At 38.8% G+C, this 24,324-nt stretch overlaps 1 protein-coding gene across 2 annotated transcripts in view; it reads right to left on the bottom strand.

Annotated features, from left to right (window-relative positions):
* Nucleotides 1-24,324, bottom strand: part of N4BP1 (NEDD4 binding protein 1) — a 48,011-nt gene that overhangs the window by 14,076 nt on the left and 9,611 nt on the right. For both annotated transcript variants that reach the window (XM_059150624.1, XM_059150625.1), the window contains exon 2: nucleotides 5,747-7,437. In XM_059150624.1, coding sequence (XP_059006607.1) covers nucleotides 5,747-7,437 — 1,691 coding nt within the window. The remainder of the gene's footprint in view (nucleotides 1-5,746; nucleotides 7,438-24,324) is intronic.

The following is a 24,324-nucleotide window of genomic DNA, read 5'->3' as shown; positions in this document are numbered from 1 at the left end:
TACTTAGGTTCTAGTGACAGGAAATCCTGCATCTTCAGTCCTGTCTTCTCTTCATGTCTAAAGTCTCCATATCAAAACCAAAATTCCATCACTTAGAAGTCCTGCCACCTCAGGCACAATGTGTCCCAAGTCAACCCCATGCTCTCCTAATTCCCATACCTCCTCAAACTCCAGTGAGACCCTGAAATACAGCTGTCAGGCCTTCGATCCTGCTCAGGGTCATCAGTGGCAGCATTCCTTTCAACAAACTCAGGGCATGGCTTCAAGGTCCCCTCTATACCTCTCTAGTCAGGAGGGATCTAGCTATCACCATGCATTATCACTCTCGTTTCTGGCCAGGTGGGCTTGCCATCGCCCTCTTCCTCGGCAGTGAGCTTTCTTTTCCCTGCTATCTTTGTAGACCTTCTCTTATGCCTTCCTCCAACGCCCTAGGCACACAATTCCAGACCTTCTTCTATGACGCCATTTCTAAAAACAGGTCCTCAATCACCTCTCCTCTTTCCTGTCTTGCTATCCTATATTGTCTACCGGAATGACAGAATTTAGGAGAAGGAACGAAGTCAGATTCCTACTAGATAAAAAGAACGAAAGCCCTGAGAGCTGAGCAACTTTCCCAGGCTGCACTGCCACAGGGTGGTTGTGCTGGGATTACTCAGGCTTCCTCAGTCCTGAGCCAGTGCCCCTCCTACCACCCTACACTGGGACTGTCCCCACCTAAATCTACATTCTCACGAAGGAGAAATGGGCAGCACATTCAATAAACGTCTAACACTCAGAAGAACAGCTCAGAAACTTCTCCTTTAAGAGTCTAAAGCCCACTCTCTTCTCTGTGAGCCACAAATAAGAGACTGCACCGACATCAGCTTTGCTCCAGAAAACATATGCAAGTAAACCTTCTTGATGAAGTAACTCAGCAGTGATCTGTTTATCTAAAAGCATTCAAAACATGGCAAGAATGTAGCAACAGGACATCTGCTACTGGAGAAAGGCTGGAGGTAGTTTTTGTAGGTGTCATCTTAAAAAAAAAAAAAAAATCTTTAAAAACCATTCTAACTGCTTAACAGCAAGAACACACCCAGAGTTAATGTCAACCACAGCCTTAACATGGGAAAAAAAAAAAAAAATCACACACACACACACAAAAACCAGCCTACTGGTTCTTAGAAAACCAAGGAATATGTATGTTATTTAAGTCCTGAAAAGAACAATCCTTAAGAGAAATGCACTAACAAGGCTTGTAAAGTTTGGTTTATTCATCGGCTACAAATGTGTACTAACTTTTTCCCTCCCTCTAAAGCTTCTTTTGAGTGCAACAGTAGAAAGCGAGTGGAATCCAGCTCTGTCCCACGGTCCCGGGGGAAAAGGAAGGGAAATGCAAGTAGATGCAATCCCACTGCGCTATACCACGCACAAACTTACAGTGGAAGATATGGCATTTCCGGAAACATTAGCTCTGTACTAATTTCCAGTGTTATCCTTAGTGATAAGATCAAATCACTGTGGGTACCTTGAAAAATCTTGAGAGCTGTTTTAGGAATAAAAACGGCAGTTCAAAATTCTGGTGGAAAACATATAGATTCAGCCAAAAAATGGAACTATACAAGAAAATCAAGTGCAGCCAAATTCACGTCCTCTGAGTAATACAGAAGGTCCCTGTTGCTTCCTACTTCGACTCCCCAACATCCTGGCTAGGCAGAAATGTGCCTCCTCACCTCCCTGCAGTCAAGTCAGAGGAACCTGTTGACAGGTAGACCCAGACCAACTGTCTATTTAGACTCTGAGACAAAGGGTTTACATACCGTAACTTCTCCTCTACTTCTGGGAAGGCCAAAGGTCTGGGGCTTCCAGCTCCGAATGCAGAATGAACAGATTAATAGGCCGGAGGGGCCAGGTGTGTTGGCTCTCAAGGGAGATTTAAACTCCTATTCCATGTAGTTGGAAACAAGTTACATCATCTGGTTGTTTTCCATATTATAGCAGGCATTAAACTGGAAGGAAGAATGTCCCAAGCAGAGAGGAGATGGGCAACAGATGCTTGATAAAATCTCACAGTAGTGATAGAACCATACCATGCAATGTAGGGGAAATGGTGAAAAAACTCTTTTGGAGTTACCCCGGGAAAAGAGTCATTTCCTTCAATAGTTTCCACTAATAAAAAAAGCCATGGGACCCTGGTACAGAAGACTAGCATGAAAAAAATGCAGAAAATACATAGCGCTGAAAAGTGAAGGGGCAAACCTCATCTACATGGAAAATTATCTACCCAGATAAGTCAGGTGTCCTAATGCTCAAGTTTCAAAGTGACCGAGTCTGAGTGTCATCTAGCCACCTCTGTGATGTCTAGCCGCGCACCACAAACAATTTCCATTTACTCATCATTTGACTCATTCATGGTGACAAGGGGAAAAAACCAAGTAGAAATATGTGTAATTAGCAGCATGAAGTGGGTATTTTGGAATTTCTCACAGTGTATATGAATTGCACAGAGCACGCTGGATAGGCTAATATAATAAAGGACAGGCAGACACCCAGAGATGGGTAGGTCTGAGCTGCTCCGGAGTAGGATCAAACCAACAAATCCTATTGTTTAAGAGTTCAAATTTCCTTTTTAACTACTTCTGCACCAGTTGGGTCAAATAAGTGAGGTTTATGCTTAAACAACTCAAGACTTAAGTACCCTACATTGCCAAGGCCTGAAAATTCCAACCTCATTTTTGATGGGAGAAGGCAGGATATATGATGGCTCTGGGAGCCTATGGGCCCACATCTCCTATCTGTGAAATCTTGGAAAAGATTTTTAAGCCATTTTATGTTATAAAAGTATAGATCATTTTTATCTCACAAAATCAGTGTAAAGATTACATTTTAAAAGAGAAAAGTACCTAAAACATAATAAATGTTTCAGTTTTAAGATTTCAAATATTTGCTGAAAAATGTCTCAGTTAAATTTTAATCTAAATTGATTAATGGAATAGGATGTTATAAAAGAGTGGGGAAAAGTCATTTTAACAAACCATAAGTGACTCTTAATCTCACAAAACAAACTGAGGGTTGCTGGGGGGAGGGGGGATAGGAGAAAGGGGGTGGGGTTATGGACATTGGGGAGGGTATGTGCTCTGGTGAGTGCTGTGAAGTGTGTAAACCTGGCGACGATACACAGACCTGTACCCCTGGGGATAAAAATATATGTTTATTAAAAAAAATCCCAATATTTAAGTCTTTAGGTCATTCATTCAACAGAATGCTACTGAGTGCCCACCGTGTGCCAGCACCATGGACCCTGCGGTTATTTCAGTTAACAGGAGACATACAAATCACTTCTTCCACGGAATGTACAATCTAGAATCCACATTTACTATCAAAGTGATCTCAAATGAGGATCAATTTTTTTCCCAAATTTAAAAAATGTTGAGCTGAAATTTACATAATATAATCATTTGAAGTAACAATTCAGTGGCATTCAGTACATTCACAGTATTGTATAATCACCACTTAGATCTTGTTCTAAAACATTCCATCACCCCCAAATAAGAACCTGTCCTATTAAGCAGTTCCCCGCAGAATAAGAGTTAATTTTAGTTACTGATATTTTCAGATCAATCTTTTATCAAGTATAAGTCTGTTATTTTTTGGATAACACATCCTTATAAATTGTTGCTTTTAAACACAGACATCTGTGAATTCAAAGAAAACTGGAATCTTCCCCAAATAATCAGCTTTTAAAAGGAAAAGTAATGAAAGTCTGCCTGTGGTTCCCCTTAGTGCACTAATTCAGTGGTTTTTCAAAAGAAATGGCACTGCACCTATGGGTGTTAGTAAATAGGTGCAAGTGTTCTGGGGTGTCATACTATGGGCAAAGCAGGAGGGACGAGATATGCAAAAAACCCTGTCATGAAAGGCACTACCACTCTAAATTCCAATTGTGACCCCTCTGAGAAATACATTAGTTACTACTCCCAAATGTTTTTAAATAGTGGCATCATCACTGCTCATTCTATGTTACTTTACATTTCTTAATCCTTCAACACCAATTTGGGAAATCTTTCCAGTTATAAAAATTGAAAAAGAATTACTATTACTCACAATCATGACCTAAATTTTATTATCACCAGTTGCTAAAGAAATTATAACAATGAGGAACTGGTGCCGGGCTTGGACTGTGGGTGACTGAAACTGCACTTTACATTTTTACTTAGATAACACTATGTGGCTGTGGGCCATTTGCTGGGTTTCCCCAACAAGAACTGCCAAAAAGCAAAGTGAAATGACAACAAACAGTATTATTTAGAAATGAAGACAAGTGTATTACGTATTTTTCCAGTCTATCTTCAAACATTAACATGGGGAATGCTGGGATTTTTCTTTCTTTCTTTTCTTTCTTTTGACAGCAAAATACAGCATCAACAATTCAGTCAAAAAATAAAAAGAATCCTTATTTTTAAAAAACTGACATTAAAGTACTTAAGGATAAGATGACATATCTGAGCTTTTCTTTAAAATAATTTGGGTGAAAGGCAGTAGTGGGGGTATAGGCTCAACACGACTGGCCATGAGCTGAGAACTATTGAAGATGGGGAATCCCAAATTCAAAAATAGATTTATCCTATTACCTTTTTATGTATTTGTTTGAAAACTCAGTAAAAAATTAACAAAACAAAAATCTACAGCACTTATAGAATTCCTAGGAGAGAGGTCACATACACATTTGCTAAAATTTAGAAGAGTTTCACCGTCTTCATCTGATGTCCAGGGACATGCCCCTTTTCTTAAATGACAGCCACTTAAAACGCCAGACCTTACAGACTTCTTCAAAATCAACGGAGTGACTGATTTTGAAAACTGGAGACTTTACCTACCAGTTGTTGAAATGGCATGATAAAGGTGCCCTTTAGGACAAGGCAAAGGCAACAGATTACAGCAAGTGAAACCCAGCAGACAGAAACCTACATGAGGTCAAGCAGGTGGTCCACAGCAGGGCAGAGACTCCCACTTGATCCCCTCTCCTCTTCTTAGTCACTGTATTAAACCTCCCCTTAGAGAAGAAACCCAAGCTTGCACCAGATGTATAAAATACAGACTCTTCAGAGGTTTCTAAGACAGGTTAAATAGAAATGATCTTTTAACTCCTTTTGCTAAAAGCAAATATACAAGCTTTTTGTAGCAGCAGAGGACCATGAAGAAGCTCAAACTGATGAACTTCCTTAGAAAGGAAATTGCTATCACTCTATCAACAAAGTACAACAGAAGTACAGCACATCCATTACCACTGCACTCTTGCCTAGAACCCCAACATACATAAAGAGACATAAAAATAGCATAAAGTAGCATAAAGAGAGAAAAAAATATCTTTTTGGCTTTAAGCTCCATCCTCATATTCAGAACCTAATGGAATTCATGGTATTAAGAACCTAATGATTAGAAAAAAAACAAAAAACCAGTAGCTAATGCTGTAAAAATCTCTATACTGTTATCACTGACTAGGCAATGCAAAAGTGAAGACAAATTTCCTATTATCTCTCACCCTCAGAAACTTAGGTTCAGCAAGATGAAAAGCCAAGTTTACAACTCCAGAAGATGGAATAAGAAAACTTTCCAAACAGCTGCTTCATGTTTTCTTTTTCCAGGTAAGAAAATAGATCAGCTAGACAGATGCATAGCCTAAGTTCCTTCAACTGCATGTAATTCTGAGACACTGCTTTAGGGCCCTATTTACAACTATAATATAACCTGCAAATAGTGGACTTACGTAATTGCGACATTGCTCCCATCTATAACAATGTGCTTCAAATCCGTTCTCCCTGGCTCATTTTTTAATTCCAGCTTGTAGGGTACTTTCAGAGTATCTCGGAACCTTTGAACGCCAGTGACGGAGGAATCAATATGATCAGACGGTCCTGCCAACCTTGCGTCAGTAACCGAAGGTAACAGCTGGGGCAGTGGCATTGGTGGAGAAAGGGGTGGACAATTTGGCTTAGACTGGGGAGAGCTACAACACCCTGATCGGTTTTCACAGGGAGACCTCATACTACTTGGAAGTAAGGGCTCTGCTTGCTGTTGCAAACCATTTTCAGGAAAAACTGGAATTCTGGGCTGGTGACTTGAAGCTCCTCTTGAAACAAAACTGACAACTTCTTTGGGACTTGAAGGAACAACAGAGGGTGAAAGGCCATCAGTTTCAAGGTCCATGTTACAAACATAATTCTGGTTTGAACTCCAGATTTCTTGTTTCTGTTCTATTGGCACTGTTCTGAAAGTATTAATTTTGCAATTTGAGGTACATGGTTTTGATTCTTTGAATGGTAACTGAGAAAATTTTTCCACCATATTTTGCTGTGTGTGAGTTTGTGTTTTCTTTGGAGTGGAATCCGTTGTAAGCTCATTTACGCTGCTACAAACACCTTTGTTTTTGGTTCTGTTAGTCTCTGGATACACAGTACCAGGTGAAAATTCTCTGTCTTCTTGGAATCTTTTATTTTCTTTTTCAATTTCTTCTAAGAGCAATAATGGCTCAGTGGATGGCCCATACTCCCTAATGACCTTTTCAACAATTTCTTGGGAATAGCCCATGGTTTTAAAAAAGTTTACGAGGATGTTGTATTCCATTTCCTCAGTAGTGTCCTTTACATCGGGACTTAAATTTTCAGGATCAGCAGAAGAATCGGATAAGTCAATGATTACACTTCCAGCTAACGTCTTACCATCATCGAGAAGCTCCCCCTCTTGAACATTTTCCAAAGAAAACTGTTTCTTGGTATGCCTTTCTTCAGAATCAGAAAATCTCCTTTTGTGACAAATTCTGTCTTTGGATAATGTCTCTTCGTCTGGGCTTAGACCATTTACTGGAACAAAAAGTACATCTTGTGAACTAGAAAAGATCGTGTCCATTTGTTTTGTAAGCTCAGAAACAGGAGTGCCAGCTTTATTTCTTGCATCTTCCTGCAAAACAATTTCATCTCTGGAAATATTCAGCCCTGTGGCAGCATTCTGTGGAAACTCTGTTTGTTTAGAATCTCCAATTTCAATAACATCATCATCTCCCGTTTCAAAGAAATTCTCCTCACCTTGTGTGAGTGTCAAAAGCTCTTTTTTCAAGGAAGTGGGCAAAATCAACAAGTCCATTGTATAGTTGTCAGCCCGAGCTTCGACAAATTGTTTAAATTCCCTTTTCACCTCGGATTCTTTCTGACTGTTCGGTAGGTTCTCATTATTCTCAAAGAGCTTTACAAACTGCTGAATGTGACTCCTAGCCATGACTACAGCTTCGGCACTTCCTCTGATGCCAAGAAGACCAATGTCCAGAATGCAGAGATCAGCACAGGTGTCCTGAATCAAGCTTTTCAGAAACAGGCTCTGGGCCCCAACAAAAATGCAGTGCATGGCCTTGGGGTAACATTCTCTTTCTTCTAGTTCAGGTTCACAGATTCCTTTAATATATTCCTGTAAAGAGGAGTTAAGAAATTAAATTAGATCAATTTACAAAAGCTCTTTATAGCACCTATTATGTTATACATAATGACAAATGTTAAGCCGTACAAAAATCAAAAGCATGCTAATAACTTGGGGAAAAAATGCCACATTTTAAATAAAAGAGTCAAGATAAGAGATGTAAGTTGCTTAATCGTTTCTGTTGGACTTGAAAATTTTGCCTTAAAAGCCCGTGTTATCATTTTCAATAATGTATCCTGCAATATGATCTTTGGGGTATGCCCAACTGCACAGTGGGTAAGGACAAGACTGGATTTGCTTGCCACCAGGTATTTACTGATACAATGACATAATTAAGAGATAAGATAATCAAGTCAAACAGTTTACTCCAGAATAAACCTGGACTTTTGCTTTGCTACTAATGTCCTTAGTTTCCAGATAAAACAGAGATTCTGAAAGCTTTAAAAAATAAAATAAAATAAATTCCCTAGCTGGCTAGAACAATGCATAGTCTATATAATTTTATGTCTTTTTTTTTTTTTTTTTAAATTCAAAGGGCAGACTGTTTAAATGTAGATCTAAATAGAAAGAACAGAGAGTGCTGGACAGTACTGCCCCCTCTCAGACAGAAAACCAGTTTCTAGTAAATCTGGTATTAAATAAGGCCTCAGTGAGGTAAGAAAGAGAACAGCGTTCTCCAGCCAATTAGGTTGCTCCCAGAGGCCAAAGTGTGAATGATGTAAACAATGAACACGCATGCGCACACACACTCAGGCATGGTGGGATACACTTAGTAATGTGGGCGCTGGAGTCTGTTCCTGGGCTCAAACCCCAGCTCTGGGGGTCTGGAGGCCTTGGTACAGTTCCACAGCCCCTCTAACCTCATGTCCCCACGTAGAGGAGTGAGAAGATGGTGCAATCCCAGGTGTTTTGAGGAAATTCGATGAGATAGTAAAATTCTGACGACAAGTGTCTTGTATCTAGTAAGTGCTTCCTAAATACTAACACTCCTAAATTATTAGTGCAAATTTTCTGGAAGGACATTTATAAGAAATGAGCCTGGAAACACATGACCCATACTTGACACAAAAATCAGAATGGTGCTCCCCTAAATGTTGCTACTGAAGAGCTCCGGTGAGGCTCTGCAGCCCTGCCCCTGCTGCCTGCTTGTTGTCACAGGGGTCACACAGCTTCAGGGAGAATTCATATACCAATGGGTACAAATCCCTCTGAGTAGAAACAGGAGGAAAATGTCGGAGAGGAAACATCTGATCTAAGCTGTATCATGTTCAATCACAAGATCCTCTTAGGTCCTCTGGATAAACCTGGCACGTAGGTGGGCTTGGTGGTAAAGATGGGAGATGACTGGTGCAGGACGCACGTGTGCTGGTTGTTTATGAGAGCGGTCTGCTAATTTTGCAACACGGTAACTGCGTTTAACACAAAGTATAGTAACCGAACATCCTTTTTTCCTGAATGTGTGTGCAGAGTGCTAAATACTGATGTCAGCCTCCCTGAACACGTCCAAATGGACATTTTGCTACCACTTGTTTGAAACTATGCTGCATTTAGGTTGTGTTTTGAAGTTATTTCTCTTTAAAAACATTTTTATTTTGAAATAATCTTGGGTTTCCAGGAGGCTGCAAAGACAGGACATAAAGGTTCTGTGTACTCTTCGCCCAGTCCTTTCCAATCACTACGTGTATCTCACCTAATTACAGCACAGTATCAAAACCTGGGCACTCACACTGATACAGTGTGTACACAGTTCTGTGCCATTTTATCACATTCAAGCAAATACCACGTCAATCAGCGTAATGACTCCATCACCACAAAGATTACCTTCATGCCACCTGTTAGTCCTTTTTACCCCTACTTCTTCCCACACCACCCCTACCCCCAACAACTGCTCATCTGTTTTTGTCTCTATCATATTGTGACTTTAAGAATGTTACATAAATAGCATTATACAGTTTCTGCCTTTTGAGATTGGCCTTTTTCTTAAGATTTTACTTATTTATTTGATAGAGAGTGAGAGAAAGCACAAGCTGGGAGAGCAGAGCAGCAGAAGGTTCCCCATTGAGCAGGTAGCTGAATGTGGGACTCAATCCCAAGACCTTAAGATCATGACCTGAGCCAAAGGCAGACGCTTAACTGACTGAGCTGCCCAGGCCCCTCCAGATTGGCCTTTTCCACTCAACATGATGCTCTTGAAACCTACCCAAGCTGTTACATGTATCAAGCTCATTCCTTTTTATCGCTGAGTACTATTCCATGGTACAGATGAACTATGGATTTTTAACCACAATCTACTGAGTGGCATTTTGGTTGTTCCTGTTTGGAGTCACTACAAATGAAGCTACTATGAACAATTTTCATTAACAGGTTTTCATGTGAATTTAACTGTTCATTTCTCTGGGATAAATGCTGCGCCATACGGTAGGTGCATGGTTAGATTTCAAGGAACTGCCAAACTGTGCTCCAGAATAACTGTAACATTTTCCATTCCCACAATGTAGGAGATAAAGAGATCCAGTTTTTCCTCATCCTCACCAGCATTTGATAGTGACACTATTTTTTATTTTAGCTGTTCTATTAAGAATATAGTGTATCTCGTCATGGTCTTAGTTTGTATTTCCCTAATGGCAAGTGATACTGAATATCTTTGCATGTGTTATTTGCTTTCTATATCCCTCCTTTGCAAACTGTCCACTCAATTTTTTGGTCCTAACTGGAATATTTGGGTTTTATGTTGGGTTTTGGGAGTTGTTGATATATTCTACAAGTATAGAAGTCCTTTCTCAGATGTGCAGCTTACAAATATTTTGTTCTCTAGCTTGCTTTTTCATCCTCTTAACAGGGTCTTCTATGACAGGAGACAGTTTTTAATTTTAGGGAAGTTTAGTTCATTGGCTTTTTCTTCACCAAACCCCAGATTCCAAATAGTTCTCCTATGGTAATCTTTCAAAAGTCTTACATTTAAATTTACAACCCATTTTGAGTTGGCTTTTGGATAAGACATGAAATTTAGGGTGAGGTTCATGTTTTTGCTTATGGAAATCTAATTACTCCAGCACCATTTCTGGAAAAGAATATCCTTTCTCTAATTACTTTTGCAGGTGTCAAAAATCAGTTGGTCATACTTTCGTGGGGCTATTTCTGGGTTCGCTATTCTGTTCCACTGGCTTAGGTATCTATTCCTTCATCAATGCAACAGAACAGAATCTTTTTTTTTTTTTAAGATTTTATTTATTCATTTGACAGAGAGAGAGAGCATGAGCAGGGAGAGCAGCAGTGGGAGAGGGAGAAGCAGGCCCCCCCATCGCCGAGCGGAAACCCAATGCGGGACTCGATCCCAGGACCCCAGTACCATGACCTGAACCAAAGGCAGAGGCCCAACCTTCTGATCCACCCAGGTGCTCCAATGCAACACAATCTTGATTACTGTAATTACAGAATGTCTTGAAATTGGATAGTAATAGTAATTGCTATTTTATTCATTATAAAATTGTTCTTAGCTATTCTAGTTCCTTTGCTTTTCCATGTAAATTTTAGGATAATCTTGCTTAGCTATCATTTAGCAGTTTTGTTAAACCAGCAGACTGACTTGAGGGTAACAGACATTTGCTGAGTCTCTTGCTATAAGAATAACATCTATTTCTCTAGATCTTTGCTTTCTTTCATCAGTGTTTTATGGTTTTGAGCATACAAACCCGTACACCCAAATACTTGATTTCTGGAGCGACAGAACATGGCACTCTATTTTGATTTCTGTGTTCATTGCTAATAAATAGAAATAGATTTTGATCATGTATCCTGTGACCTTGCTAACCCTGCTTCTAGTTCTAGGATTTTTTTCTTACAGACTCCTTGGGATTTTCTTTCTTTCTTTTTAAATTTTTATTTTACTTATTTATTTGAGAAAGAGTGAGCACACACAAGTCGGGGGGGATCAGGAGATTACAACCCAAGCTGAAGGCAGACACTCAACTAAGCCACCCAAGTACCCCTATGATGTTAGATTTTTATATATTAAAAAAAAATCATGTTGAGGAGGTCATCCTGTATTTCTACTTATCTAGGAACAGGAATATGAATAGGTATTGAAACTTGTTAAATGCTTTATTGTATCAAATATTCTCAAGTGACTTCATTTCTTTAGCCTGTTAATATGGTAGGTTGCACTGACTGATTTTTTGAATACTGAACCAGCCTGTATTTCTGGAAAAACTGCCACTTGGTCCTGATATATAAATATATTGATGAATGCTACCTGCTAATACTTTGTTAGGAATTTTTACATTTTTTGAAACTATATTCATGAAGAACTTTAGTCTGTAGTTTCGATTTGTGCCATCTTTGTTGGGTTTTAGCATCAGGATAATAATGAGTAAGTGAAGAAGGTATTCTCTCCTCTTGTATTTTCTAGAAAAGATTGTGTAGAATTGACATTAATTCTTCCCAAAACATTTTGTAGACTTCTCCCATGAAACAATCTGAGCCCGGAGATTTCCTTTATAAAAATTATCAAATTATTAATTCAACTTCCTTAATACCTATAAGTCTATTCAAATGATCTATCTCATCTTGGGTAAGTTATGGTAGTTTGCACTTTTTGAGGAATTGGCCCATTTTTACTAAGCTGTCAACTTTATGCGTGCAGAGCTGTTTGTAGTGTTTCCTTATCTTTTTGATGTCTGCAGGGTCTACTCTACAGTTGATACCCTGTTTCATTCCTGACATTAGTAATTTCTGTCTGCTTTCTTAAGGGTTGCTAAGAGGTCAATTTTTTTATTTTATTTTTTCAAAGAACAAGCTTATTATTTCATTGATTTTTCTCTATTGTTTCAGTTTTCAAATTCATTGACTTCTGCTACTCCCTCCTGTTGCTTGCTTTGCACTTATTTTGCTCTTTTTATTTTTTTCTCATTCCTGTAAGTGGGAGCTTCAATTACTGATTTGAGACTTTCTTCTTTTCTAAAGTAGTTATAAATTTCTCTTTCAGCACTAATACTTTAAGCTACATCCCATACATTTTGATATACTGTATTTTCATTTATTTAGTTCAATGTATTTTTTAAATTTCTCTAGAAATTATTCAATATTCAGGAGTGTTGCTTAGTTTACAAATATTTGAAGATTTTCTGGTTATCTTTGTTATTGATTTCTAGTTTTGATTCCTTGGTAATTAAGACAACATACTCTAAATAACTTCTATTCTTTTAAATTTGTTGAGATTTGTTTTATGGATATGGTCTATCTTGACAGATATTCTGTGGATACTTGGAAAGAACGTGCATTCTGCTATTGCTGGGCAATGTTCAAAAAACAACTATTTGGATCTGGCTGGCTAATGATGTTGAGTTCTTATTCTTGCTGATCTTCTGATGGTTTTGTCATTTGTTGAGAGGATACTGAAGCTTCCAATTATAATTGTATCCATTTCCCCTGTCAGTTCTCCCAGGTTTTGCTTCATATATTTTGTAGCTGTACTATTAGGAATATACACATTTAAGCACTGTTTCCTCTTCTTGGTGAATGGACCCTCTGATCATTATGTAAATACTCCTCTTTGCTCTGAAGGCTTTGTCTGACAGTAATATTGCCACTCCAGCTCTGTTCTGATTAATGGCTGCACAGATGTTTTATCCTCTTTTGAACTTAATCTTTATCATTATATTTGAAATAACTTTCATGAAGACGCCATATAGTTTGGTTATGTTTTTTATTTTTTTTTTTATTTTTTTTTTAAATATTTTATTTATTTATTTGACAGAGAGAGATCACGAGTAGGCAGAGAGGCAGGCAGAGAGAGAGAGAGGAGGAAGCAGGCTCCTGCTGAGCAGAGAGCCCGATGCGGGACTTGATCCCAGGACCCCGAGATCATGACCTGAGCCGAAGGCAGCGGCTTAACCCACTGAGCCACCCAGGCGCCCTGGTTATGTTTTTTAAATCCATTCTGACAATCTCTTTTAATTGGTGTGTTTATACTATTTACTTTTAATGAAATTGTTTGGATTTAAGTCCACTATTTATTTTCTGCTTGTTTCTAACTTTTAATTCCTTTTTCCCCTACATAGCCTTCTTTTGCACTATACAAAATATTTTTTAGTATTATAATTTATTGTATTTTTTTACTGTATCTCTTTGTATAGTTTTTAAAGCGGTCATGCTATTATAACATACCTGATCTACTTCAGAGTCAATATTTTATCATTTCAAGAATGTATAAACCTTATCATCGGCACTAGTCATGCTCTTATGTTCTCTATCTTATGATGTTCTGACATCTTAGGGGGGCCTTCAGACCTGAGGAGAGACTTATCTCTAATTTCTAGCAGGGGTGAACATGTGTCCAGATTGACTGATCTAGTGCTATGCCGCCACACCCATCTCTTTATTGAACTCACACACTAAGCCAGTATTTCCCTTACCTTGTATCAAGCCTGGGCCAGGAACCAGACAACTAAAACCAGCCTTCATGCCCCAAAGCCACTGAAATTACCCAAACTAGCCAATTCCAAATGGTTTATTCTCTCCTGCCTTGCCCTCCCCCTTGCTCCTGCTTCTGCCTCCTGACCAAAGCCCAATGCTTCACCTATAGCCCAGCATAGTGAAGTATGCACCCTTCTCCGGGGAGATATAATCAAAATCTTCCTTCAGTGGCACTGACTTCTCTGGGCCATCATTCAGTCACTTCCCTAACTTAAAGCCCCTGGGTATAAATTTTAGAACATCACTATCATCCTTTACCTTAATCTCTATTTTCTCTGCCCTCCCTTGTACGTTACAGTTACCCCATAAACTACATGTATACACATTTGAAATCCCATCAGACTACATTATAAATTTTATTTTCAACAACTCATTTTAAAGAACTCAAGAAGCTAAAGTAATCTATTGCATTTGTCCATGTATTTATCATTTCTGACTGAAGAACTTCCTTTACCAATTCTTTTAGAACTGGATACTGGCAATGATTTCATTTTAGTTTTTGTTCAAATGAGAATTTTTATCATGCTTCATTTCACTTTCATTCTTGAAGGATTAACTTCACTGGATAGGGAATTTTGGGGTAACGTTTTTTTGTTTGTTTTATTTTTTACCACTTCAAAAATATTGTGTCATTTCTCTGGCCTCTGTAGTTTCTGATGAGAAACCTGTACTCATCCTAGTTGCTGTTATTCTACATGTGTTTTTCTCTAAATGCTTTTGTAATTTTTCATCTGTCTTTAGTTTTTCAGCACTGTGGTTATGATGTCTGGATGTGAAAGTCTTGGAACTTATTCCATTTGTGTTCACTGAGCTGCTTCTTTTTTTTTTTTTTTTTTTTTAAGATTTTATTTATTTATTTGACAGAGAGAAATCACAAGTAGATGGAGAGGCAGGCAGAGATAGAGAGAGGGAAGCAGGCTCCCTGCTGAGCAGAGAGCCCGATGCCGGACTCGATCCCAGGACCCTGAGATCATGACCTGAGCCGAAGGCAGCGGCTTAACCCACTGAGCCACCCAGGTGCCCTTCACTGAGCTTCTTAAATTATGTTTACATCTTCTGCCAGGTTCTGGAAATCTTTAGGCATTATTTCTCCACATCTTTTTTTTCTTTTAACGCCACACTCCTGTCTCCCCTCATTTAGACTAGATAACTACTACTTTCTTTTTTTTTTTTTTAAGATTTTATTTATTTATTTGATACAGGAAGCAAAATTGTACAAGCAGAGGGAACAGCAAAGGGAGAGGGAGAAGCAAGCTCGCCACCGAGCACGGAGCCCAACGATGGCTTGATTCCAGGACTCTGGGATCATGCCTTGCGCCAAAGGCAGATGCTTAACCGTCTGAGCCAACTGGACATTCCTAGATACCTTCTATTTTCTGTCTTCAAACTCAGTGACTCTTCTGTCATGTCCATTTTAAAATCAAGCCTATCCAGTGAGTTAATTTAGGTTACTGTATTTTTCATTGCTAACCTTTCCATTTGGTTCTTTGTATCTTCTATTTCTCTGCTGAAGCTTTCTATTTTTTAATTACTTTTAAGAGTATTTGTGATTGTCTGTTGGAGCATCTTTATAATAGATGTTTTTCAAGTCTTTGTTAGATGGGGGACCTGGATGGCTCAGTCAGTTAAGTGTCTGAGTCCTGATCTCAGCTCAGGTCTCTTGATCTTGGGGTCATGAGTTTGAGCTCTGCATTGGGCTCCACAATGGGTGTGGAGATAGGACAGACAGAAAAAGGATGCCTGGGTGGCTCAGTCGGATGAGGGTTGATTCTGGGAAGGATGAGCTCTCGTTTCGGGCTTAGGTCATGATCTCAGGGTCGGAGATCCAGCCACAGGTTGGGCTCTACACTTTGCAGGAAGTCTGCTGGAGAGTCTCTCATGCTGCCCATCCCCCACTTGTGGGCATGCTTTCAAATAAATAAAAATTTTTTTAAAAATCTTTGTTAGATGATTCTAACATCTGTGTCATCTTGGCATTCGTGTCTGCCGTCTTTTCTCATGAGAGTTGATATTTTCCATGTTCTTCATATGCCAAGTGATTTTGTATTGTATTCATTCTAAATATTATGAGACTCTGAGTCTTATTTAAATCCTAGGATTAATGTTGATACTTCTGTTCTAACAGGTAATTAATTGACCTAATTAGATTCAGGCTGCAAGCTGCAACTTGTCTTCAGTAAGCTGTGATTCTAGTGCTAATTCAGTTTTTAAAGTCTCTGAAATGTTATCTGTATCTGTCCCACATGTGTGCTACCAGAGGCCAGTCTGGGACCTAGATGGTAGTTTTTCTGTTAGTTCAGTTTTTAAGTCTTTGTTATGCTGATGAAAAGCAGATCCACACATGTGTAGCTTTGGGATAAACCCAGAAGATCACCAAAACTTTACAGAGTCACTTTTCTGAGCTCTACCCTCTCTGCCATATTTTTATGGTTTCTTTCTGGTTTCTGGTTCCCTGAGGCTCTTTTCTTCCGTCTTCCAGTTAGAAAGCTGGGGCTTTGGTTACCCCACTTTGCCTTGCACTTCTGCAGCTCTGCCTGGGTCATGCCAGAGGATACACACAGACAAAGTAATGAGGCTGGCCCCATCCTCTTGGGACCACAACTGCACCAACTGGAAAGGAAGGTTCTCCTCCCTCAGAACTTTGGTTCCAGCAACCTCCCCCTGTCACCATCACAGGATTGGCTGGAAGCTGGTATGCATTGGAATGAAGAAAATGGCCTTTGCCCTCTATTAGGTGCTCCCTTTCCTGCCCCTGGAGCCCGAACCAGAGGGCTTCTCCTACTGCTCTTTCTACCCGCTGGTGATCATTTCCACTTTCAGGTTGAGCGACATTGAATTCAGGATGAAGGACCAAAAAGAGGAAAATATGGCAGACTTGCCACTGGTTTGGTGGTGTTCTGAATTCTGGTTTTCAAACCCAGTCTGCCTACTATTTAATTTTCAGAGCCCTCGAATTAGCTGCTCCATGGATTCTGTCCAAGTTTTCTAATCATATTCAGTAGGAGTGACAGGGTAGAGTCTGGTTGTTCTATCTTACTCAGAACGGGAATCTCCTGGCTACCTGTTAATATTTAAGTAATGCTAATGTTGCCTGTTTAGCATAAGTGCATGGTTGAATTCACGAGTCAAATACTGTTGAGACTACTGTGCAGCCACCAGATGAGAAAAAGCTGATCACACCCACTCAGTGGAATGCCAGCAATTAGCCAACCCAGAGAGAAGAGGTTTCTTCTCCAGATAAAAAGCTTCTGAAACAAGTATCCTCTCAAACAAGGGCTCTCTCTCCAATTGATCCAATTTGTAAAGCCCACATAGCAACAGATCCTGCCCAAGACACAAGACTTCCAACTAGTTTTTCAGATGCCATATGAAATATAAAAAGGACCCCTGCCAGATTAATATCTCAAATATGAAAGTATGAAAGACAGAAACCAACAGAGTAGAACATAAACTAGAGGGAAACCAGGTAATAAATGCAGGGCAGGAAAGAAAAGTTCAACAAAAGTTTAATTAGTGCTTCCAGAAACATATAATCTGATAATGAGTTCATATAACAGAAATCAAGATGCTAAAGAAAGACAAATAATCAAAGTCAAAAATAGTAAATTAAGGATATGATGGCCAAAATACAAGTAAACAGAAGAATTTCAAAGACACACGGAAGAAACCTCTCCAAAAGTACCACAGAAACAAACTGAAAAACCGGAGGGAAAAGAAACTTTAAGGGTCCATCTAGAATATCCAAAACCCAAATAAGTGACACTCCAAAACAAAATCAAAATCAAAAACAAAAACAGAATGGCAATTAATAAAGAAGTAAAACAAATAATTTCTCAGAACTAAAATACATAAGACCCCATGTATGATTAGTGAAAAAATTACATCAAATCCTGTTTGGACACTAAAGCACACAGATATTATCTTGAAAGGGTCCAAAGAATATTCAAGCATGATTACTTTTTAAAGGCCCACAAGAAAAAAATCCTGGGGGCAGGATGGGAACAGGACACATATAGAAGAATCCCAATCAGAATACTAGAAATTCTCAACAGTAGATCTGGACAAATGGGGGATAAAAAGGATAGCAATGCATTCTAAATTCTAACAGAAAGTGATTTTTTAATCTATAATTCTAAACCATTCATATTAAAGACATTTCCAGACATGCTAAAAGCCAACGAAATCACTCTCACAGTTTCTTGAGAAACTATTTGAAGATGAAGGCCACCAAAAATAAGGGAGATGAAGTAATTAGTAAATCCAATCCAAGATTGGCAAATAGATGTCCAAAGACTATAGCTGTGCAGCAAACAAGCTGAGGAATTAGCTCAGTGGAGGAGGCAAGGAGGCTCAAGGACTGTTCTCCTGGAAAAGGAAGCTCAATGAGTATCTGTACAAACTTAAGGATGTGTTTAAATCATATTTCACAAGTAAATGAAAACAGGGCAGATAAATTGCAGTAAAAATTAAAAGCTGTATCAGAAGGCATACATAATGTAATACAATACTGGGCTTTGCAGTGATATTTACATAAATCGTATAACTATATAAACCTTGATTCTTGCTTTAGCTAATAACAAAATAACTATATAGGTGTCTTAGTCCATTCACACTGCTGTAACAAAATACCAGACCGGTGGCATAGAAACAACAGAAACTTCTGACAGTTCTGGCAGCTGGAAACCCAAGATAAGAGTGCCAGTGTGCTTGGGTGAGGGCTCTCTTTCTGGGTACAGACCTCCGGTTGTACTTCCATGTGGCGGAAGAAGCAAAGGAGTTCTCCTGGGCCTCTTTTATAAGGGTATTAACTTCATTCAAGCCCCTCATGGCTTAATCACCTCCCAAAGGCTCTACCTCCTAATACTATCTTATCAGGCATTGGGATCTCACCGTATGAACTGTGATAGAACACAAAGATTCAGACCATAGCAAATGGGAAAATGGAGGGTAGTTTTTGCTTCATTGATTTTTTATTTTTTTGAAGATTCTATTTATTCATTTGAGTCAGACTGAGAGAGTTAAGTTTGAGGGTGAGGGAGAGAGAATCTGAAGCAGACTCTACACTGAATGGAGAGCCCAGTGAGGGGCGCGATCCAGGACCACGAGATCATGACCCAAGCTTAAACCAAGAGCTGGATACTTAACTGACTGAGCCACCCAGGTGCCCCAACTCATCTATTAAAGAAAGTAGATAATGCCTAAAATTTATAAAAAATAGCAGTATATTATTTATAATTCTTTAGGTAACCATCAAAACAAACAGCTAAAAACAGTAAAAAGTAGTTGCCTTTAGGAAGTAAGGACTGTTACTATTTCTTACAAAAACAGTACTACTTTTTTGTTTTAACCATGTATATATATATTATTTTGGTATTCTCCTTATTTCCTAATTTAAATAAAAAATGTTTAAAATGGATACATCACATACTGCGATGCTACATTAGTGATAGCGATGCTACATTAGGACAGCTTTGGTGTTTTGTTTTGCTTGATTCTTATTTGACATTTAAGATAAGAAATGTTAGCAGTTTTGAAATATTGTGAGTGATTCATCTCTGAAACAAACATCTTCCATTATTTCTGTCACTTTTCTGGAGTGGTATAGTCTTCAAGAAGAGTTATAACTAATTAATTGTAACTGTACTGATTGATTTAGGATGTTCTCAATGCTATGCAACCAAAAAAGGAAAGTAAAATTAAACTGGATGCTGACACAAGACAGGTAACTGCAAAAATGAGTGATAATCCTGACTTTGATTTTTTTTTAAAAAAGACTTTATTTTTTCAAGCAATTCCAGGTTCACAGCAAAATTGAGAAGGTATACAGATTTCCCACACATAATTTGTTTAATGATGATCACAGAAGTCTGTATGTTTTTATCAACTTCATCGATTTTATACATTTGAACCTACAGAAAATACACACTCTAAAATTATAAATCTGATGTGTTATTTACAAACAAATCAATTTACTTTTCATTGCTTATACAATCATTTCACAGCAAGAAGTATTCTTGGGGAGGTATCCAGATACTATTTAGATTACCATCTTTCAGAGAAAAAAATTAAGTAAAATTTAGATCCTCTGAAAAGATCATAGAAGGCCTCAGGAGAGCTCTGGTGGCTCTCAGTATGTAAGCACCAGGAGGACTGGCAGAGAAATGCCCAATACAAGCAGAGTCATCTGACATTATTTGCTAAGAAACTAAAACCAATACTACAAGATTAAATGCACAGTTTTGAGGGACAGTTGTGCTAAGAGCTTGTTACAGCTTCACATGCACAAATCTTTGTGTACTCCCAAAAGAAAGGAGTAATTATCCCTTGAGATTCAGACTCCCACTTTTTCATTAATAATTTACTCTTGTGAATTACTAAATAGCAACAATTGATTTTTATGTTCAAATTCAGAAGTGAACAATAAAGTATACAGGTATGCAGTATTACTGCAGTCTAGATGTCTAGCCATCAGTTGCATGGATAAGCATCTGTGGACCCTAATATCCATTATTTGCATTTGGCTGTAACTGGTTATCTCAACATTTGAATGTTAGTCAAAAACTGTCTCCCCCACCCTGTAATATTCATATGCTGTTTACTCAGGCTTTTTAGTAAAAAAAAAAAAAAAAAAAAAAAAGGAGGGGAGGGGGCATCTGATACATGTAATTATAACTTCCTTTCATATAGTAAAGTGACTTTCTATTATTCTCTTCTCAACCCTATTGTAACATTTCACAAAACCAAAGAGAAGTTCTTGGCAACCTGTGCCATTCAGAACATATCTAAAACCAGAAAAGATCAGAGTGGTTACTCAAGAGTCCACAGGTTTGACGGGGGAAAGGTTTCTCTGAACCACTGTTCACCATCTACCATCGCTTACTATGGGCGCACACGTGAGGGGCTCTCTCAGCAGGTCACATATGGTTTGAAGCAGCTGGTTCAAAGTATAGAAGGAACAACACAGGGTACTACTTGCAGAGCCCGTAACAGCAAATGACAACTGAGAGCACAGGTGCAAAAACAAATTTAAGGAAGACATAATGGTTAAAAGCCATAGCAACTCAAGATCAGGTAGCGTCAGTGTGGATCTAACACATTTTGGCAGCTGCCAGGAGCATAACTGTGCTAACACAGAAGACACTCAAGTGGACCACAAATCATCAAGGAAAAAGAAACTATGCAGTCAAGGAAGCTCTTAATACATTTTAGAGAGATTCCTAAAATGTTTGGAAACACTTCCCCCATCTCTGGCTGCACACTTTAGGATTCTAAAGATTTCTCATACTTAGGGGACTCTTACATAAACGGTGCTGTATATTATCTCCAAAATGAAAGAAAGGAGGAGTAATATGATTTTTAGACATTGACACGCATCGTACAGAATATGCCTAATTTCAAAGCACCACATACGACTTAGAAGAAGAAAAGATTTTTAACATGATTAATTTACAAATCTGTAACAGATCCATTTTAGGTCTCTATCTGGTTATCTATATTAATAATACTGCTATAAAATGAGTAACCACATTAGCCATTTTTCCAGTGCATTTCCAACATCTGCTTTCTGTTCCGTCTTTCTCTTCCATCTCATTCTAAAATGACTACCAAGTGCTCTCCCAGGAGGACTGCCTTAACAGCTCCACAGGGAAGAACTTCCTTCGTACTCACTCTTGAGTGTACTTCTTGACTTGGGACCAGGGACCATACTCAGTATTTACCCCTGACTTGATCCCCATTCCTGTAAATCTCTGAAATTTCTACAGCTTCCAAAAAATTCTCAGCTCTCCTGGTCAATTTATTCTTTGTTCTTACCCAAATAATATCTTCAGGTACCGAACTTCATTTGTCACTCGTCTCACTCTTAGTAAAATAAATTATTTTATCACAGTCCAAAAGCCAACACTGTGAACGTCTTCAACTGCCTCTCCTTTTTTATCTAAAAAATTCTCCTTTCATGACTTTGTTATCTCCTTCCTTCTGCTTCAAAGCCATGCCCCTTTCCCAGGTCTTGGTTCATCACTCTCTTTTTACTCACCCCTGCCCACATACAAACCTGTGTGTGTAGGTTTCCCTGATCCTACAGAACACTTTCTTCAGCCTTCCTGCCTTGGCATAGGATTGCTCCACCTCTGTCTTTATCATCACACTTTTTGAAAAAAGTAGCCTAAACTCCATTTCACTGCCAACCCTTTGAAATCTGGATTCTGCCCCCATTCAAACTGAAACCACTTTCCTGAATGTGAACAATGCCAACTATTGTCAAATGCAAAGGCCCATTTTCTGTACTCTCCTACTCAGGCTCTCTGTAGCACGATGTGGTTGCCCAACTTCTCCTTGACAAGTTATTTCCTCTCCATACTTTGGAAATACCGCTAGCTGTCCACTTCCTATCTTTCTGACTACTTCCCAAAATCCTCTGCTGCTGCTTCCTACTGCACCTTGCATGTATGCCTTCCCCAACGTGCCTTTCTGATCTTCTCCCTCAGTTATACTCTCAGAGACTCTTCAGGTTCTTACCAGAACTTTTATTTCTATGATGTCAACTCCAAATTTGCATCTCTAGCCCTTAATACTATTAGGCTGCAAACTATCCATCCCCTGGACACTTTTACCAGACTGTCCCACAAGTGCCTCAAATTTAATGATCTGCATCAGAGCTCAGAGCTCTCCACTTGTATTTAGTCCAAGTTCCCTTAAAAATGAAACACAGTTGCCTGGATTCAAAGCTTTCTTTCCTTCTCATCACCTGCAATTTTTCACAAATCCTGTCTCACCTGAGTATTACCGCAACCAACTCTAAACCCTTCTTTCTGGGTCTTGTCAGACTCCACTCCCAAGTAACAGTATTAGTGACATGTGAAAACCTACCTGTTTCACTTTCCTACTCAAAAACTTTCTAAAGATCCTCACTACAAAGCATTAATGTTCAAGACCCTCAGACCCATATTCAAAGTCCTCTGTAGTTTGGATTTTAGTCTATTTTCTTATTTCTGCAGCCTAATTTAACCTTTCCTTCCTTATATTCATCCAAAAACATTTTCCAAGAACTGGGTGAGGGAGATGTTAATGTTTTCTACGCACACCAGTTATCTCATTATTTGAACTACAGCATTTATACAACTTGACGAGACAGTGTGGGGCCTAGCCTTGGTTATTTAACACAGTGGTTCTCAACCAAGGATAATTTTGCTCTTCCTGGGGGCACTGACAATGTCAGGAGACACTTCTGATTGTCACACTGATGGGGTGCCCCTGGCATCTCGGGGGTAGAGGTCAGGGATGCTACATCCTAGAAAGCATGATACAACCAAACAACAAAATATTCTCAACCAAAATGTCAATAGTGCCACTACTGAGAAACCCTGAACTGAACAATAAACGCTGAACAAATATGCACTCAAACAGAAATTAGGAAGTCTGAGAACACAGGTTGACATCTAGCCTAGTACCAATGACTGGGTAATGCTGTCAAAGAGAAAATGGCCAAGATGACCAAAAGGAGGTGGAGGGTGGGGTGTCCCACTTTAATAGTCTGTATAATGTTAAGAAAAGTTCTAAATACTCTTAAATAAAGCAAAAGGATGGCCTTGCAATCATAACAGAGCACTGTCTTTGGCCCACCCCCAGAGAATTTAATCCTCTAGAAAATTTAGCTTTGTCTGACACACCATTCATTACTCATTTGGGCCTAAAAAGGGATGCTACATATTAAAATGTAGATTTTTTTTTTTTTGGTCCAGCAGAGATGTATCTCCATTTGACTGAAAAAAATACTACGATTATACTGCTTGAGATATAAAGCAATCTGTATCTCATCAAGTAATTTTACTCCACTATTCTTTCAGTGTAGATCAATAATCAGATCCTCAAATGCTCTCCTAACCAGTTTTACATTCCTGCTGGTTCCCTCATTCATGAGTTATCTACCTGAAAGTCATGTTTATAGCTTTAAATTTTTTTTTTTTTAAATTTACACTTTAGCAGGACTCCATGAGTCCTCATGGAGATGTCCAAGTGGACTCCTCTGCCTGGAACTATTAAACTGAATGGCCCACAAAGAAGACTGCATGGTTGTGTAAGCCCAACCATGTCTCATTTTGGGTCCCAGAGTGAATCCCAAGCAAAAAGAGATTTTTACTGGTGCTCTTTCCTTGTTTTTTTATTCTTCTGATTTTATTTTTGCTTTAGAGTTCTTGGCCACATGTCCCTTTCTACACCTACACCATTGGTTACATACTATCAGGTCAGCCTCAACTACATCCTTGATATACACAAACGTAGACTACAGGAATCCGATTTTACAGTGACTGACCAAGGGATCTGTCAGTGGATAATGGATCTATTTTCTGTTGGATGAGAGACTACAAGAAAATGTGTTTTTTGTCTTTTCTGTTTTTCTGTTTG

The sequence above is a fragment of the Mustela lutreola genome, chromosome 16 (assembly GCF_030435805.1).
Source record: "Mustela lutreola isolate mMusLut2 chromosome 16, mMusLut2.pri, whole genome shotgun sequence".
NCBI lineage: Eukaryota > Metazoa > Chordata > Mammalia > Carnivora > Mustelidae > Mustela > Mustela lutreola.
The sequence above is the reverse complement of the archived record's forward strand: the minus strand, read 5'-3'. Positions and strand labels throughout refer to the sequence as shown.